This window comes from Electrona antarctica, assembly GCF_951216825.1.
Source record: "Electrona antarctica genome assembly, chromosome: 8".
Lineage (NCBI taxonomy): Eukaryota > Metazoa > Chordata > Actinopteri > Myctophiformes > Myctophidae > Electrona > Electrona antarctica.
Genome location: NC_136789.1, coordinates 14,118,621 through 14,139,215, shown reverse-complemented (window position 1 = coordinate 14,139,215; position 20,595 = coordinate 14,118,621). Strand labels below are relative to the sequence as shown.

The 20,595-nt window shown below is 42.7% G+C and overlaps 1 protein-coding gene across 2 annotated transcripts in view; it reads left to right on the top strand.

Annotated features, from left to right (window-relative positions):
• alcama (activated leukocyte cell adhesion molecule a) overlaps nt 1–20,595 on the top strand; it is a 79,395-nt gene that overhangs the window by 44,134 nt on the left and 14,666 nt on the right. For both annotated transcript variants that reach the window (XM_079508164.1, XM_079508165.1), the window contains exons 2-9: nt 4,810–4,919; nt 5,441–5,660; nt 6,489–6,553; nt 11,523–11,610; nt 12,346–12,516; nt 17,291–17,415; nt 17,633–17,765; nt 19,258–19,370. In XM_079508164.1, coding sequence (XP_079364290.1) covers nt 4,810–4,919; nt 5,441–5,660; nt 6,489–6,553; nt 11,523–11,610; nt 12,346–12,516; nt 17,291–17,415; nt 17,633–17,765; nt 19,258–19,370 — 1,025 coding nt within the window. The remainder of the gene's footprint in view (nt 1–4,809; nt 4,920–5,440; nt 5,661–6,488; nt 6,554–11,522; nt 11,611–12,345; nt 12,517–17,290; nt 17,416–17,632; nt 17,766–19,257; nt 19,371–20,595) is intronic.

Below are 20,595 nucleotides of genomic sequence, written 5' to 3'. Positions count from 1 at the left end.
TGACCTGGCCTGGTGGAGACCTGTGCCCAGAGGGGCACTTTTTCTAGTTTGCACTGTACTGTAAAAAAGTAGACCACATTGGTTAAAACGTTTGCATTGTAGGACAGAGGCACACACCACAGGAAGTGTCAATTATCTGTCTCCAAACATTTTGCGCATTGAGCAAAGTTAATTGCGCATGGCAAAGTCGATAAGGCCCCTCGCACTCCATATCCTCCTGTGTGCACCCCCTTGCACTAATGATTTTAAGCATTGAACAGACCGAGGTGAGGTGAGGACAAGTGAGGAGTAGGGAGTGTAAAATAAAGGTAGGAAACTCTGTTGTCTCAGTATACTATAGCTTGTCGTGTTCCTCTCAGTGGAGTCAATAATGTGGAATATATGGGATCAGGACCACTTCCTAGCACCACTTCAACAGTTTTTTTTACCCCGAGGCAGTGAGGCTTACAAACAAGCCTCGCTGACAGATGTCTGGGATTGTATAGCACACCAATCTCACCGAGACAAATTCCTGGTGTGTGCACTCACTGCAATGACTGCATTAATAATCACCGGAGGCGCATGTAGTAGGGTTTAGAATTGACAGATTGAGTTGGCTCATTAACAGGCAAATGTGGAGATTGCATTCACCATCTCTTAAACTACTTTGTCTACATTCAACTTTCTGAAAATGATATGTAGTGAAATGTAGTGGAAAATGCTGCTTGGAAATGTTCTGCCCCTCTGCTTGGCTGCACCAGCTGGTCAAGATGCATAAATTGTACACAACTGACAAGTTTCTCCTTTTAAATATTTTCTCAAACTTTTTCTCTCTCCTCTGTACTGTGTGTTTGTAGCTTTTAGTCACCAAGAGCTGATAAGAGGTTGACATAACCTGTCTTTGTGCACAATGCTTTGCTACACATGAGAGCCTCACTGGCTTGAAATAGAAGCCTCTTTTGTTAGCCAGACACCATAGATACTGAATGACTTGTGTGTTGAAATCGGAGAACTGGCGTGGTGTGGTCACATAGACAAACATACCGCTGTATAGTCTATCTTTCTTTTCACTTTTGCCATCTCTGAATTTGATAACGCCAATCTCTCTTTGGACAATGGCAATGCAAAGTGCATTGGGCAAGGAATACTTTTGGAGTGTGACCTACTTTTAGCAATATTCTTAACCACTAATTGAAACCCTATACTTCATCGTATGACAAATAGTGAAATATTCTCACATCTTTTTAGAATGTGAAAGTGGTTGAAAGTGGTTGAAAGTGGTTAGAAAGTCTATAATGTCTGCAAATTATGCAGTTGGACACACCTGTTGTTATAAGACTGCATTATCCTAGGCTCAGTATTACTCAAGCATTGCTGTTCCCAAGTACTTTAGCCTGGTGGTGATGCTGGCTTCTCCTACCACTGTGTGCTAATGGCGCTTGAAATGCTTTAAGCAGGAGTCCTGACTCCTATTGCTTTGTTGTGGGGAAGAACCATAGAGTATAAAGAAGGATAGAGACTGAACTGGCGCGAAGCTCCGCCCCCCCGCTATTCATGTCAGTGGAAGTTGCCTTTTTTCGATTTGGGCACCAAGATTTGGTGCCCAAAATGCGGAAGTGCAAACGTGCTCAACGTTAAAGCCCAGCTGCACGGGGTTTCCCAATCATACTTCCACGGGTCCGCCTGCAGTCCCTCCTCTTACCACTAGGGCCCAGTGCTTCAATGTTGGAAAGCCTCACTGGCCCCTTGGGAAGAACCTGAGCTGTGTTTGCACATCTCCTTTCCTACCGTCCGTTCTCACCTACCTCCCTTATCCCCTTCATAACCTGTTGCTATGACACTCTACACCTGCGTAGGTACAGAGTAAACACCTCCAGTCCAGCCTTGTTTACACAAGCCCTGAGATATGATAGACCTGTGGTGTGTGTGTGTGTGTGTGTGTGTGTGTGTGTGTGTGTGTGTGTGTGTGTGTGTGTGTGTGTGTGTGTGTGTGTGTGTGTGTGTGTGTGTGTGTGTGTGTGTGTGTGCGCGTGCACGTGTGCGTGTGTGTGAGGATAGGAACACCTGACTATTCTGAAATGTCCTTGGGATAACTTTAGCCCACCCTATCTCTCCTCTGTCTCATTCGGATCCACAGGGCCCCACATACGTGTGTGTGTGTGTGTGTGTGTGTGTGTGTGTGTGTGTGTGTGTGTGCGTGCGTGCGTGCGTGCTTACGTGCGTGCGTGCGTGCGTGCGTGCGTGCGTGCGTGCTCTGAGGTTTGAGACACGCAGCTACTTTTGGAAGAAAGAAAAACAACAATCTAATGAAATTCACACGGTTTGTTTATTTCCTCCCTCTGTAGCAGTGGTTCGTTAGCCCCTGTGCATAGTTCCCTCATGCCTTGTGCCTTGCATTACCCCAAATCACATGCAGCTATTTTTTCATTGGCACCATTGTACCATCCCTAATGTGGCACAAAGTACTTGGGCTGAAAAAATTGCCAGGACCAGATTTTGAGAGGTGTTTTATGCCTGAACACACACACACACACACACACACACACACACACACACACACACACACACACACACACACACACACACACACACACACACACACACACACACACACACACACACAGAAAAAGAAAATGCTATGTTTTGCGTAACAGAAGAGTAAACATATTAACATTAAGCTTTAATTGACAGATTTATCAAATGGTCTACTAAAATTAATGTAATGGTGTTGAAGCTCATTAGGAGAAGATACAACATTTTCGTCATTACCTATTGAAATTTCTAAATCTTAACCCATAAGATTAATTGAAGGCTTTTTGGGGAGTTAAATTCAATTCTATATGTTTCCCTACACATTAAAGACCTGTGAGATCCTTTTGGTTGTAATTGTAGTTCAATTGATACTCAGGATTTTGACGGGGCTTTACACAAAATTATACATCTATGCAGACGTTGCTTTATTCTTAGCTGACCTTCATCCGAACAAAAAAATAAGGCTTTGAAACTTTCATGTGCATTAAATATATGCTTTCTATTGCTGTATACTGCTACTGAAACTGAACCCACTCTCTCTTGCTTGAAACCCAAAGGAATTCATAAATAAATAATGCTTTACGACAATAGGGACTAAGGGAGTTTAAAACAGTTTCTGAGTGTGCAATGGAACAGTGCAAAGTGCAAACTATGCGAAATCTTGCATAGATGCAAAAGTATGGATGCACATTCTTTTTATGATGAAAAGATAAGTAAGTAAGTAAATAAGTAATTCAAGCTCAATAATTGGATTCTGGAGTTGAGTGCAATTAATAATGCATTTAAACTCCCCTTTCGTTTAAATTATTTTATTGACGTAATTATTATAACAACCATAATGCTAATACATAACATACAGTAGTAACAGAATATCAGCTTCAGTTTATACCTGTTCTATATTTACAGTAGCACTAAAGTAAAAATAAAACACTAGTAGAACATTGGATGCGTAACAAGGAAGAGCATCAGACTTCAAGATTGTGCTTTATATTGTTACATCTTGTGACTACACGTACATAAGACTAGAGTAACACATCGTTTGTTCATTTTCCTTCAGACAATGCAGCAGCAACGGTAATATTAATAATACTAATACTACAACTCAAATAAAAAAATGAGTGAGAGTGCAAAAAAAGAGCAAAAAAGAGAGAACATCAGCATACACATGCACATGACCTTGGTATATTAATTATATACACCAACAGCATTTTTTCAGTAGCTGCCACATTACTTCATGTAGCCTAAACAACAACTTGCACCGAGCAACAACCCAGAAGCCACTTCAGTCAGTGGTCACTTTCCGCAATCTTTTTGGCCTCACCACTTTGGAATGAGCAGAATTTGAACCGCTGCCTGTTCTGCCTATTTAGCTGAAAGCTCAAAGAGAAAGAGTTGGAGCGTGAAGACCAAGAACTCACCGCCCCTTCACTCTGATCTGACCTCCCTCCATCCATCTTCTCCCGTCCACAGTCCTCCCCCCACCCCCAGCATTGCACATGAGATTACTTTGCCACCATAGCAACCTCCATCCTCACTACTTTAATGTGTGCCATTGATAGTGAATGGGGGAGGGAAGTAGTGTTGACTTTGCATTTGTCAATGGAACCGCCATTTTTAACCGTGACACTGCACTGCCGTGTGTGTTTCTGGTTCTTCTTCACCCTCTGAATTACAACCATCTGTACCTGAACACTATGAAAGCATCACTATTCACTATCACTACCATAGCCTTCCTCTGTCTGTCATTGTGTAGCTCAGTGTTTCTCATTTCAACACCCACTTTGATACGCATCAGGCCATGAACCCCCCATTTGAGAATTTATTTTTAACTTATGGGACCCAAATTTACACTGTAAAGTCCTCAGTGTTAATTGAACTTTGGACCCTTTGGTTCCATTTGTACACTGTCAGTGTGACAGACCCGTGAAGGTAGCTTTTCCGAGAGTATTCCAAAATCGTCCATCGTCTATTATTGCTATTCGCTGCACAACATAGTATAGGGCTTAATTGGTTAAGGCACTGCGCATTGTCTTGTGCTAAAACACCTTCAGCTGTATAATACGATATATCACAGCCTCTGTGTGTTATTGCTTAAAGAGAAGAGTGTGCCTCTGCCTCAGTCACTTCCACAGCCCAGATTGTCCTTATCTGCATTTCAATCGCCGACTACCTGGTCACAAACTACCTCCTCTGACAACTGTAATCTTCTGCTCATTTGCAGGTAAAACGCTGTTGAGACGGAGGCTGATGTCACGGTGTACCCAATAAGAACACACTGTTTTTCTTCTTGTTTCATAGTGCGGAGCCTGGAGACCGTTATCGGCCTGTACGGAGAAACCATTGTAGTTCCATGCATGCGTGATGAAACAGCACCAGGGGACAAACTGATGTTCACCAAGTGGAAATACGTGAGTATCCATTAGTCTGCTACACTGTCGACTGTATTGTAAAGATATTTCATTCTTCAGTATATAGACATGAGGACGTTCAAGATCCAGATAAAGATATTTCATTCATCAGTTTATAGACATGAGGACGTTCAATATCCAGAAAAACACAAATGAGAAATCAATTATTCTGTTATGTACCCTTATGGGATGCTTGTGCACACATTTGCAATACAGCACTAATATGGAAAGACAGAATTAAGATGTTCCTCTCAATAGATTGCTTTCCAACAATCCAACAATGTCAAATTTATATTTTAATCAAGATCCTATGAACGACAAGATAATAGGAGCAAAATGCACTATTCAATTTATTTCTTATTTATTTATTTATTCACAATTTAATTACACAGTAACATCCTCTGAGAGGGTTAGATTAACATTGAGGATTTGACTGTGTAGCCTAGGTTTAAAGGGGTTATAAGTGTTCCCAGATCCGTGGCTCCCAGTCAACACAATCATTTCTTCCCTTCGTCCTTCAGGAGAAAGACGATGGCACTGCAGGTTACCTGATGCTCAAACAGGCCCACAAGGATGAAGCCATTGTGCAAGCCACCGACAGCTATGCCACGCGGGTCGACATGGCCGACAACTCCAGCCTGCTGATCAGCCAGGGCACACTGCAGGACCAGAGGATCTACACCTGCATGGTGGTGTCTGAGTCCAACCTCCGGGAGTATCCCATCACTGTGGTGGTTTACAGTAAGTCCCGTGCATACAAACATACATACGGCAAGTCACATGTTGGGTTGTTAAGAACAGAGCGATGATTTTACCTGGACTAAGAGAAATACTGTACCATACTAAACAGGGGGGAGGGGGGAGTAGGCCAATTAATAAACCGTATTTCAAGGAGCAAGTGGAATAGCCCATATGAAATACATTTGCAAATGTAAATTTACAATTTTGGTTTGTTTAGGGTGCAGTCACACCAAACCTTAATTCTACCTATGCGGACAGATTCTACCGATGCTTTTCAATGGGAACGGAGTGGTTTGTTGCCATTTGAAGACTTTTGCAAAAATGTTTTATAAAGAACACTTCGTTTCCATTGAAAAGCATTGGCAGACTCCACCCGCATAGGTAGAATCAAAGTTCAGTGTCACCGCAGCCTTAAGCTGAAAGCTCTCATTCTTTTTGAAATTCCCAGGAAATCTACTCATAATGAGCTCATGACCTTCTCACAATCTTACAGAGCAGCAGCAAAGACAGCGGCCAATATTTCCTCCATGACATTTTAGAATCCACAACTTTCCTCACAGCATATTTAATAAAAAAAACGTATCCTCTCTGTCGCATATTCTGCTGTGTATACTTAACTTCTTTGACTTGTTTATGTCTTTTTTGTACGGTATGTACTGTTTGTTGATACGAGATACCTAGGGTTGTGGCTCTTTCGGAGTGGGAACTTGTAGGAGGGGTAACATACACACTTTTTTGTATGGTATTGTTTTATTGACCATACTATGTGATTTGGGAAATATTAATAAAGAAAACAAAAACTGACCCTCTTTATGTTTGTGTTTACAGAGAAGCCGGCGTCCCCTGAGATTATGGACAAAGCCAAAATGCTGCAGAAGGATAAACTAACAACGGTAAGAAGTCACTCTAAAATCCCTTTTCTGCAATTGAGAAGTGAACGTATGCCCTGTTTGCAGGTGCACACATGTACACAAATGCATGTGTGAGCCGTCACAAATGCCACGCGTGCCATGCACACGTATGTACGCCCTCACAAAAAGGAAGCCACTGTATTCTTCTTTTGAAATCATACTCTACCGTAGCGTAAACTAGTGTGGGAAGTTCACTGCTAATGAAGTCCCAGCTGGTAAGCGTACTAAAAATGTTTTATTGCTGTAGCACCACATAAACAAGTTATTTATCTCCAAACCACCATTGTGAGTTGTGTAATAGCACACTTCTCTCCATCTGGCTTGGTTAGGGACACTTTAAAGGAGAAATACATAAATAAATAAATAAATAAACATAGTTACTATACTGTTTTAACTGTATGACAGTGCATGACTAACAGTCACTAGCTTGCTCAAAGCCTTGTAGTATCTTGATGAATATGTAAGCACCCATGGTTTTCATGACCCACAAAAACACACGCGCACACACACACTCACACACACGCGCACCACACACACACACACACACACACACACACACACACACACACACACACACACACACACACACACACACACACACACACACACACACACACACACACACACACACACACACACACACATCAATCATCAATGATTCAACCTTGTTCTGAGTGAACATTTTTCACTTTTTCCCCCCAGTGCAACTTGTGTGGATGTACTCATGACACGTGACATAAAATATATATCTTCTGGCAAATTAACCCATTATGACCTGAGGCAGATTCTACAAATGCTTTTTAAATCAGTAGTTCTCAAACTTCTCCCGTGTCAAGGAGGACCCCCAAAATGAAAATGTATTTGGCCACAAAATCTTTCAAGAAAAATAGCAGATGTACAAGCTCGCAGTGCGGCTCGCAGTGACGCGCGGTCACTGCGATCGTGATCTACAAGCTCTTGTGAGCTTGTAGATCTTGTGAGCTTGTGCGTGCGTGCGTGCGTAGTGCGTGCGTGCGTGCATGCGTGTGTAGACCTTCAGATTTGCCGATCATGAATGCTACGGTCTACTGTGCACATTGCTACAGTACCTGCAGTGGTCTCACACACGTTCACGTTTGAGTATGTTGTTACCTTGGACATCAACCCCTCCACTCTCTAGGATGCGAGGCACACTGCACCACCTGCAGCGAGCTCACATTTATTATGGATCACACAAGTCCTGCGTCTTTCCCTTTCCATTGAGGCATTATTGAACAGCTTTGTGGTCTTTCTAGCGAGAGAGACACAGAGGCCGTGATGAGAATAAGAGTTATAGTGTGTGTGTGTGTGTGTGTGTGTGTGTGTGTGTGTGCGTGTGTGTGCGTGTGTGCGTGTGTGTGCGCGCGTGTGCATGCTTGCGTGCACTACCGTATGTGTGTGTGCGTGCGTGCATGTGGATGGGTTCATTTCAGTTTATAACCTACGTGGTGGGTGATATTGTGTCCAGCATGTGTGCCTCTTTCAATTCTATTGAATTGTTATTGAGAAACTTAATATGCTTGAGCACAAAGATAACAAACGGGTTTTGTTCTTATGCACACAATATGTAGCAATGAAGACCGCCTTGAACCTTTATCTTTGAAACCTAGCTGAGCTGGCTCATATGTGTAACCATTGAATATCAATAATATTGCTAAAATTATGTCAGGCAAATTTACAGACAGATCAGTATATAATGTGTCCCCCTAAAGAATGATGCTCAGTGCGACCTTGGCTAGGAAGATTCCTGGAGTCCAAACCAAATCACAACAATGTACTGTACATTCTCCGAACGTTTCTCGCTCTCGGCTTATGTAAACTTTTCTTGAGTTACACGAGAGGCAGTAGCTCCCCTTTCTAAAGTTTACCTTTACAAAACAGCTGACACTGTGTGTGTGTGTGTGTGTGTGTGTGTGTGTGTGTGTGTGTGTGTGTGTGTGTGTGTGTGTGTGTGTGTGTGTGTGTGTGTGTGTGCGTGCATGAATGTTAAATGAGCTATAGGTTGAATGATTTTGTTAATCTCATCATGTTACATGTTCTGTGCTCTCCTCTCCTGTGTAAGCATACTCCACTTAAACACAGATTAGTCATCATAAACATGCACACGTGCACGCACGCACGCACACACACACACACACACACACACACACACACACACACACACACACACACACACACACACACACACACACACACACACACACACACACACATTGACTGCACGTCACAGGCAAAACTCTAATTTATATATAAACAAGCCACACATTGACAAGACACAAAGCCTGCACACAGGTCCACAGCTGCACCCCAAATTATTCTGTGGCATTTTTGTAATATAGATGAGGCATTTCCTTTACAATAATGGACTTTTCTGCCTCTCAATCTTCTCTCCATTTGGTAAAAAGTGCTGAGGTCTCTCGGTGGGAGGGTGTGGGTGCGGCGGGGTGTCTCTCGGTGGGAGGGTGTGGGTGCGGCGGGGTGTCACTGAAATAAGGACCTTCTTGGTCCAAGCTAACTGACACTTAGGAATTTAAACCATTGTGTTGTGTCAAAGCAGAGAGAGAACTCATAGCACCTCTCTGACAGACACAAATGCCTCAATGCCTTCAGAGTTCAGACACACGTGCACGCACACACACACACACACACATGAAGTCACGCTCGCCCACACACACACACACACACACACACACACACACACACACACACACACACACACACACACACACACACACACACACACACACACAGTCGCACAGTCGCACACACCAGACACAGACAACCTGCAATTATCTGTCTGAGGGGTGGGAGTGAATAGCTTTTATCCCCCGTGTCCAAGTTGCCTCTGTGGAGAAATATTACTAGATAGTTATATTTTCTTTACTATTAATTAATTTTAATTACACAGTAAAAATCCTCTGAGAGCGTATGCTCTCAGCGTTAAATTAACACTGAGTAGTTTGATGTGTAACCTAGGTTTAAAGTGGTTTAAAGTGATTCTCCATCTCTCTCTCTCTCTCTTTTCTCTAACACTCTCTCTCTCTCCCTCTCTCACACACACACACTCACACACATAAACACGCACGCGCACACACACACACACACACACACACACACACACACACACACACACACACACACACACACACACACACACACACACACACACACACACACACACACACACACGCTGCAATCATCTGGCTGAGGGGTGGGGGAAAATAGCTAAAATGTCCCCGTCTATCCAACACTTGTGTTGTGAATGTGTATTACTATTCGGTGACATCTGTATGTGTAATAAATGGGAACAAGAGTCAGAAGACATGCACGCTCAGAACACATGAATGTGGTGATGTGAAGGTGTCATAAAAGCCTCCCCCCAGCCTTTGGCACAGCTATACAGTGAGTCAAAGTATTAGTCACCTACGGTGCCACAGAAACGGCTATAGTTACCTATAAGTCCATGACATCACTCTCCTAAAACTCAAAACCACACAATGTGTCACAGGAAATGCCACAGGACAAGCCCCACGTTGCTCTTATGACTCTTACACAGCAGCCAAACAGAAGGCACACAGAACGTGTTACATGTACGGACAATCTGCGCACACACACAGTAAAATAAAATAAAACATTAAGGAGGGAGGTCAGTGTACAATGCAAAATAATAGGTTTTGTTTAGGCAAACAAACAAAAAATTGGCTTAAAATCTCACAGACTACTCGGCAGCCAATAGTAGATTTTAAGATTCTATCAATCAAAGTAATATCATAAATTGCCTTCCCCCACCAGCGTTTGTTTCCCCCTCACCGAGATTACAGCCAGTAATATGCCGTAGTTCATTGTTTTATTTTATTATTAGGACTCCACTTTTTTGCGTGGCACATAATTAGATGGCACCATCCATTTCTGTCCACTGACTCCACATCTCAGAGGTGGGCTGTGGACAGTCCAGAAACCTGCATACCAATGACATCATTGATTCAAAGCTTATAGAAATTAGTAATTACAGCCTTTCCTCTTCCTGGAAGGTTAGCCCACTGAAACAGAAGCCATTGTTCTTCCATCAATTAAATGAACACAGTAGATGTCATGGGTAGGATGTAGAACATAGGATAGCTTTCTGAACTGCCCACCCCTAAGACATAAAGACACAGAGTGAGGCAGACATGGTGCCATGTTTTAGAGAAAGTATGTGAGGAAAAGGCTGAACATGGGCGAAGTGTTAGTGTACAAATATAACCAAATGTACCCGTCACATTTTGTACACTCTCAGAGGTACAACGGGCTAAATGAACAGTGAGGATTCCACTGTGTATGTACTGTATGCACAACGCACCGGAGTGGAATGATGTCATGCTATGTTTACTCGTTTCACACGTGACCTATTGGTACTGTTGGTGACCTTCACACCTTCAGCTGTGACGCAGCGGAGAGTCAGTCAATGTGTGTGGGAAATGTTAAACCGTTTCCCCTTCAGTGCAATGTTTATTTGTATTATGTAGCTCGCTCATAGTCAATATTGGAATAATACAATTACACACAATAACAACTTTACAGAAGTTTACACCTCATTATCTTCTGCATGCATAATCACATGGCCAAATATCTTTTTATATAAAAAAGAAATGTATCACCCTAAATGATATTATGTAGCTCATAGTGAACATTGGATTGCCAAAATAACTTACAGTACACACGTCCAAGGATATTTAAATTGTAATTTCTCATTATTTCCTGCAAGCATATTATCATTGTTACATGGCCAAAATGTGTTTCTATTTTATTCATTTCTATCACATTCAATTTCATGGGTTCATTTCCTAGTACATAATGGATTTGTCATTTGTCGGGTGGATTGATTTGTAGCTTTGGTGAGTTTTTATTATTATCATAATTCAATTTTGATTCATATTTATTTTCATTTTCGCAGTTGGGGACATGTGTTTCAAAGGATGCCAACCCCGCTGCCGAGATCACATGGCAAAAGAACGGGCAGCCATTGGTTGCTGACGGGAAAGGTAAATGACATGACATCCTGTTTACGCGGACACACCCGGGGCATCGTGATGACACGTACAGTGTCGTAACCTAAGTCACTAAGAGAAAGCCCCTGCGGGTCTGCTAGGGTATTTTCACTGACAACAAGTTGGAACATATCACAGTATCATTCTCTATTGTGACATCATCATACCTAATGAACTGTCTCATCTCTTTCATGATGTTAACATGCTACATTTGTATTTTCACCGTTTGAACACATCACAGTTTTGACCTTAACAGTGCTGGCAAAATACAACGTTGCTTTCAGATGGACACTGTTACTTTTCTCAGCAGTGTTAATTTTGTCCTATTTTAGTCAGCTGAAATTGTTAAGTCTTAGTCGACTATTTTCACTTGTTCTCATTTTGAACACATCACAGTTTGGGTCCAACACTGCGGGCAAAATATAAATATACAAATACATTTGGCATCTACAACGCGGCATCTACAAAGCTTAGATACAATACGAGGGATATGTTTAAAGTAAGTTCAGTATAATGTAAAGTTAAAACTGTTCTCACTGTTACGTGTGTGTGTGTGTGTGTGTGTGTGTGTGTGTGTGTGTGTGTGTGTGTGTGTGTGTGTTGTGTTTGCGTGCGCGTGTGTGTGTGTGTTTGCGTGCGCGTGCGTGTGTGTGTGAGTGTGTGTGTGTGTGTGTGCACGCGTGTGTGTGTGTTTCTTCCTGTCCACCCATTATTCGGTGCACTCTACAGCCATCATCCTCAGTGCGGCTGTGAAGGTGGACCCCGCTACAGGTCTGACCACCACCTCCTCCTCCCTCCAGTACACGGCCACCAAGGAGGACCTGGGGGCTCGTTTCAGCTGCCTGGCCACACACATGCTGGGCCCTGTGGAGTCTGAGCGACAGGCCATTCCCGTTCATTGTAAGTACAATGCTACAGCAGTGTTTCCCAAACAATGGCTCAAAGAAATTCCATTAAAAAACTTGTAAGAAATAGTGGAAATAGCAATAGCTCATAACGGATCTAATCACAACAGGCTGAGCTTGTAGATCGGTTGTTTTGAAAAGGGGCTTTTAAGTTATGACTTTATGATGTATGTTTGTAAATTTGGATCACGGGGAGACACCACATTTATTTTTTGGGTGTTGAGGTTAAAGGTTTGGGAACCCCTGGGCTATAGCACCTCCTTCAGGCTCCACGCCTGTAATGCACTGATACAAAGTAACCTTTTCACACTGTAAGAGTGAATGACAACATGGACTTTTGATTGAATTTAATTTCAACAAGGTAGAAAACAGATACAGTAAGTGGAATTGCATGGAACATTCCCCAAACTCCTATACTAGTGCGAAATTGCTCATTTGTAAAATCTTAAGAGCTCATTGGATTGCAACAGAATGCCATTCCAGGGTTATACACTGTTTTCAAACACCAATACGTCATTGGAGCACGTCCTAATTTCATTGGGGATCTATTGCCAACAGACTTTATTGACCAAGTCCTATTCCAACTGCTCCTAGAAGAGGAATATGTATTTATGGCTTAGTTGTCGTAGACAGTACTTACTGCCACTTGGTCCAAGGACAACAGAGCATCACAGCTTCACCGGTGTGTGAATGCAATCGGGCAAGCCAAGACATATCCAAGACATACGACGGGCCAGTAGGCTATTCATATCACTACATGACTTTACATTCGACATTTAATTATAATGTGCATTCAGGCAGCAGAAAGTATTACTGCCTCTGTCTGTAGAAGCTGTATAATGAAATGAAATCTAATCCTGGTTAGAATTTGATGAAAGATTACAGATTGAATCGATGCGCTGCACAGGTGTGTAGTCACACCAGCAGAGAGTCGGAATTACTCCAGGCCAGGTGAGATTACTTCAAACACACTGCGGTAAACATGTTGGCATTCTTCTCATTCTTGGACCATGCATTGTGTTGCTGTAGAAAATTCCAGAGGTTATGTCATGCCCAGGTCTCGTGACATCACTATGACATCATCATCCCCATACATGGGGAAAGCCCCCATATATTCTTTGAGTCTCCGCTGGTCATCCAATTATTGTCTTAGGAACGGGACAAAACTATATATGTATTCAAGGCTTCATGGGGTGTGTAATTGTTATAAAATAAGTCGGGGGTGAACTACTCCATTAAGGCCTCTAGGGAGCATAAGCCATTCCCCACTGTCAGTGTCCCCACTGTCAGTGTGCCCACTGTCTGACATTTCTGCCTGGACACTTCATTTCCTTTTCCCTGCCTGGGGGATGCCATTTCAGCCTGGGCTTGTCAGGTGTTGGTGTAAACTTAGAGGCACACAAGTTTTACTAAATAAAGCTAATACATGTATTAAGAGATGTTACAGCTATACAGAGAAGGTTAGTCTGTCCTTGCTAGTGGGTGTTAGTAGTTTTTTTGCGCAGTGGAGTCTTTATTGTGCACAGCCTGGAGAAATGAGGAAGTTTCTATTGATGTAACCTTTTTTATAGTAATGAAAATATCATATTAATGGGAAACCTTGCCGATTTGTAACCAAATAATTGTTCTGATGTGCAGAGATCTAGCACACAGAAGACATAGGGTATTTAACCCCACACTATATGATCTCCTCACGTCAACACAATGGAAATTGTTACATATATTCAAATCAGATTTAGGTTCAACGTTTAGCTTTAAAGGAGCATTCAGTGATTTGGGTGATTTGGAAAACCACCCAGTCCGCCCCGGTAACAAAATGTGCACATGCACGCTCTACAGTGGGGGGAAGTGCAACAGGCCAACAGCATGTGCAACAGGCCCGCCCCCACTCGATCATGATTGGAGGAAGGCCCCACTGATCCTGATTGGATGAAGGTTTTGCCACCCGCCACCAAAACTGAAACTAGGGTTTTTTGACCCCAGGGGCTCACTGGGGACAGGGAGGAACTCCTTATATGGTCAGCACACTCTATAGTAGGGAGGATTATCCAGAAAAAAATAAAAAATAAATGATATTTGAATTAAGTCAAATCACTGAATATACCTTTAAGGCATAAGATTTATTCAAGTTCAAGTTGAATGTGATTAAAGTTACATTTTTAGCTTTCATTTGATATGTATCTGGAGCTCTATTTCAGGGATTCTGCACCCGAATGTTTACAGTATATTTTAATTTGCTATAGGTATTTCTTCTCTTTGGAAAGTAGGGACAGAGAGAGGATCCTCTCTCTGTCCCTAGGATGTTGATGAAGTAGTCAGAAGGTTCTCTGTCCCTAGGATGTTGATGAAGTAGTCAGAAGGTTCTCTGTCCGTAGGATGTTGATGAAGTAGTCAGAAGGTTCTCTGTCCGTAGGATGTTGATGAAGTAGTCAGAAGGTTCTCTGTCCCTAGGATGTTGATGAAGTAGTCAGAAGGTTCTCTGTCCCTATAGGATGTTGATGAAGTAGTCAGAAGGTTCTCTGTCCCTAGGATGTTGATGAAGTAGTCAGAAGGTTCTCTGTCCCTAGGATGTTGATGAAGTAGTCAGAAGGTTCTCTGTCCCTATAGGATGTTGATGAAGTAGTCAGAAGGTTAGGCTTTTGTTTTTATAAGTTAGTGAAGTAGCTTTGCCTCTTTGCTTCTACTGTATGTGGACAATGCAGATGGTAGATAAAGCAGGAAAGGGCACACACCAGTGTTGGTGAGGTGCTGGCCTAAGGCAGTAAATAAGTAAAAATGAGAAAAGGCTGCATGCACACACGTAGCCACGATGCTGTATATTTATTGAGAAGAATCCAAGATGGTGCCTTGTACCACTGAATGGTAAAGGGATGTGCATGCTGTTGTTGTAAATGTGGAGTCATCATGTTGTATTTGTCTCTTACACTTTTGTCATCAGTGTTGCACCTTAATTGTTGCCAAGTTGTGTCAATAAAGCTCCGGGTATAATTTTTGAAAATGATCTTGAATTTATGCTTAAACAGATAAGCATAATATGAGTCATAATTCATCAGCCAAAATAAGTTGCCTATAGAGCACGGAAGTCCTGATGTCACTCGCTCATCCCCTCGATTCCCCTGGTTCACGGAAGTAATTTCTCTATGGAGAATAACATGGGGTAATCTTAATATCGTCTACTATAAGCATTGTGGTCCAAAAGTAAACAAGCTGTCTCGGCGTTATTGTCAGGGAGGTGTCTCTGTATCGTTTATGACAGTCAGTCACTCATATATGATACAGTCTGTTTCTAGCGAAAATGTAACTAATTCAGTAGCAATAACAATAGCGTTTTCTCACAGTCAGTTGATTCTTCATATCCATATGAGTGAAGCGGCCTGGATGATTTGTTTATTTTTCAAACAGTTCTTATATGAGGCAATCTAAAATCCCCCTATGGGGATTACAATGCAAATAAAAAGTACACGAACCCGTGGATTTGCGCCCTCTACCGATATTGACGTCAGACTTCGGTGCTCTTTTGTCACTAAGATGTGTGATTGTGTTTCATGCACCTTCATTTCTAAATGTTAAATTATCTTTGCCTTTGGAAAAGGACCAATTACAGATTTCCCCGTAGCTATATGTATCACTCGAGTAAGAGTCTTTGTTCAGATGGAACCATGGAAAACAAAAGAAAGTCAACTGCTGCTACGCATAACCCCAGGGAAATTAATGTGTGCACAAAATCCTCTTTTATGTGTGCCTGCTCGTTGGCTGAAATCAGAAAACCCATCCATAGTATCTAGCTTCAAGATAGCATACGTAGAATAGCCTCAATCACATTGGGCAGGAAGCTGCTAAAAGACGTCTGGGATACCAGACCTGTCACTGAGTTTCCTCTGTAAAGTCCCCATAGCAAGGAATCCCAGAGTGGAGAGTAGTATGTAGTATGAGTATGTAGTAGTGTAGTAGTAGTGGTATGTGTATGTAGTATGTGGACACTGGACAGGTACAAGTATGGCATGGTTACAGCACATTCAGCACACAACTATAACAAATTATTTCTTGGGGGAAATATAGGGAGTTCTAAGTCATTTGTCATCATGAGCAAAAGAGTATTGTCTCTGAAAACTCATTATGTCTTTGAAACGCACTGTTGACAACGTCTTTATGAACAGCCAAGTTGAGTTCATGTTTGCGAATTTGCCACACAATTTATATCAGCTCTCATCTTGTCTTTAATTCAGAGCACGTGTAGTTCCTCACGCCTGTAGCTGGTAAAATGCCATGCTGAAATGTCACAAAGGGAGTGCACAACTCTGAGGTTCAGAGGATGTTCCCTCCCGCGCCTACAGTAGACAACATAACCAGCAGGACATTCACTTGTAAAATTACCATAATCTATGTCAAAGTAAGATTTTATGTATACGTGAGAATCCCTCAGAATCAGACAATCAGACAACTTTATTGTCACATCACAGTTTTACAGGTAAAAAACAGTGGTTGTCCTTGGTATAGTCCACGGGTGGTCCAGAATAGGGATGGTGGTTAATTTAAAAGTGATTCATGTAAAAGTAAGAATAAAGACCCTATCACACAAAGACTTGGAGTATCTCTGAGGACCCCCTAGAGGACCCCCTAGACCCCCTAGGGGTCCCCCTAGACCCCCTAGGGGTCCCGGACCCCCTGTTTAAGACTGTTCTATACCAAATCTTTTCACTGAAAATAGCAATCATGCATCTCTCTCTGTCCCTCTCTCTGTCTCTCTCACAACCTTTCCTCAATGGAAGATCCAACAGAGAAGGTAAGCCTAACGGTTCAACCCAAAGGGCCCATCGCAGAAGGGGGCAACGTTACATTGAAGTGCCATGCGGACGGCAATCCTCCTCCCAGTAGCTTCAACTTCCACCTCAAGGTAGGCAGCCCAAGCCTCCCCCAGCCCCGGAGAGCATCACAAATCCCACTGTTAAGTTCTAGATGCTGTATTCGTCTATTTAAAAATATATATATAAACAAATATATAAACATTTTGTCTCCTGTAATGACATGCCTAAAATAGTTACACCAGGATGTAAGTTGTTAAAGAACTCATTCCCATGTTCCCTCCGACCCCTTCTTATCCTACCCACCAGGGACAGACGGTTTTGGTGAAAAATTCTGACAGCTACACCTTGACGGACATCACACGGGCCAGTGCTGGCGAATACAAGTGTTCGCTGGTTGACAACGAGAAAATGGAAGCCTCACAAAGCATCGCTGTTAGCTGTGAGTATTCCTGACATATTATGCAAATGTAGAAATTTCAAAAACAAGAGGGAAGGACTTCAAAAAATCAAACTTCTATCCTGAGTTTGCCTTTGCAATGAGTCAGTCAAATCTTCCCCAGCCGTCCCTCGCTAACAGAAAAGTGACTTCAGAAAACTTGTATCCCGAGGTTGCCTTTGCAATGAGCCAACAAACACCTCCAGTCAAATCTTCCCTGCCCTTCCCTCGCTAACTGAAATTTTCCAACTTCGTTTTTAACAAGGCTTTTTTTTATTGACGGTAAATAAAGTCATGGGAGCAAAGTAAAGTAATCACATTTCCAAGCTCTGCAAGCCTAAGCTTGGAAGGAGGCAGAGTGAAGTGCGAAGGAGAGAAGGCAGACTGAAGTGCCAAGAGGGAAGAGGGCTAATTAGAAATTTCTGACTTCCAACAAGTCAAAGTGACAAAGTGTTTTGGACGGGCAAAGAGCTCGCTGCCTCCGCTCCTAACGGATAGTCCCTCAAGTAATCATCCCTGTCTAACCAGGTGCATGTGTCTGAACCCTCTCAGTTCAAACGGGTCAGAAGATTTGAATAACCAAAGATTTAAAATAAATAAATAAATAGGGCTCGCACATTTCCCCTCCAGTAATCACATTGCTGCCTCTGTGTATTCACACGTCTTCATTTGTGTCCTGTTCCTACGTTCCTAAATTGAGTTTGGTGCATGAAGGAAGGAGAAACAACTCAAATGTACGATGGTGTGTGTGTGCGTGCGTGCGTGCGTGCGTGCGTGCGTGCGTGCGTGCGTGCGTGCGTGCATGCGTGCGTGCATGCGTGGCTGCGTGCGTGTGTGACTGTGTGTGCATGCATATGTGCGCGAGCATGTGTGTACATACCTGTGTGTGTATGTGTGTGCATGTGTGTTCTTACAGTACTGTGCTGTATGTGATTATGTGTAGGGTGCATGTCATTGTGGGCTGCCAGCTATTGTTACTATTGCGTGGGCCACCATCTAGCTGGTGGCCGCACATTGCAATATGCAGTGTGAGTGAGTGTTGTTCTTCAAGTTTGCAACACTGTGGCTTTGTTCTAAATTAATTAGGAGAGCCAGCTGATGATGCTACTCAATATAACACGGGCCTTTATGGCGTCGTAATGGCTGATTTTACACTTGGTGGCATGTTGAAAATAGCCGATCTACAAGCTCACAACCCGCCGACGCCTTGCAAGCTTGTAGATCTGCTATTTTCAGAGAGCAACACCCGAGCGCAGCTAAACACAAAATGACTTGTCTTTTAAATCTACGGGATCTCTTCTCCACCGATGAAATTGTCAATACATTTAGTCATAGTTTTGGCCATCATAGCTTAGTTTTTGTGTCGTTTTTATTTAGTTTTCGTCAGTGAAAAAAGGGTAGTCGATGAACATTTTTCGTCATAGTTTTAGGCGACGAAATCAACACTGCACCTTCTGAACATCCTATTTCCTGACCCTGACCCACTGTTCCCCAGATCTGGACCTGAGCCTGAGCCCCACAGGGAAGGTTCTGAAGAAGGTAAAGGACCCACTGGTGGTGAAGATGAACAAGAACGCTTCAGGCGACGCCAAAGTCACATGGACCAAGGTAAAAGAGGAGGGGGGGAAATAGAATAGCTGTGTGGAAACGTGTGTAGAATCCCAAGAGGACTCCATTTTGACACGTGGATGGTGAACACAACATATCATTTAGGAAGGAATAAAACACAAGGTTTCCTCCCAGCAGCATGATGATAATAAGAGGACGTTGAGTGAAACATCCCCATCCCTGATTCCTTCCTCCCTTTAAACACCGTTCGGAACAAGAGGAACCTGTTTGACGAGAAGTTGCTTCTTCTTGTCAGCAGAATGTGAAAAGACAGTGACCATTAATCATGAGACCTGCAATGGGATAGCAGCATGTTGATTTTTCCCACATTTCTACTGCACAGTAGATAGCAGCATGTTGATTTTTCCCACATTTCTACTGCACAGTAGGTGCCTCAGGAAATGTATAGACATTCACTGGTCAGGGGTCATCAACGTGTCTGCACACGGATAAAACTCCTACGCGGTGTCCGTGGCATGTCTTGTCCATGCCCATGGAACATGTGTGAGTCGTTATTTGTTCATATAATGTGCGATGAAAGCACTGTACTGTACTGTACTGTACTGTACTGTACTGTACTGTACTGTACTGTACTGTACTGTACTGTACTGTACTGTACTGTACTGTACTGCAGGGGTTCTCCACGTTTTTGGCCGGGGGCCCCCGGAAATGCTTTGGCAATGTCTCGGGACCCCCGCCCCGCCCCCGCCCCCTCCCGACCCCCAATATAAATTGACTGCTACAATAACCTTAATAATAGAGACAATACACCATAAATAAATACTGAAACCAGATATAATCATTAGGAAGGTGTATGCATGTACTATGTGTACCATGTAAACTCTTAATTTTCGATTTTCCATCCATTCATTTTTTTTTTTTTATAATAATAATTTGGGGACCCCCCAAAATAATTTGGCGAACCCCTGAGGGGTCGCGGCCCACGGGTTGAAAACCCCTGCTGTACTGTACAGATAATACAGTCTCCGGATTTTCTTCACAATAGGTGAATAACACCATTTTAAAATGTGTATATCACTTTGGCATTTGGCAATATGGCACATTAGTAGGCCACTAGTATACATTTAGGGCTAGGTCTGTGTATTACCGTTACAATTATTGAACGTTAATTTTGTAAGTCCATAGCATGTGATGACCCCTGTTACTGGTCAATTTTCTGTCTAAATATGTAAATTTGGACTGCAACTCAGACAAAACTATGAGT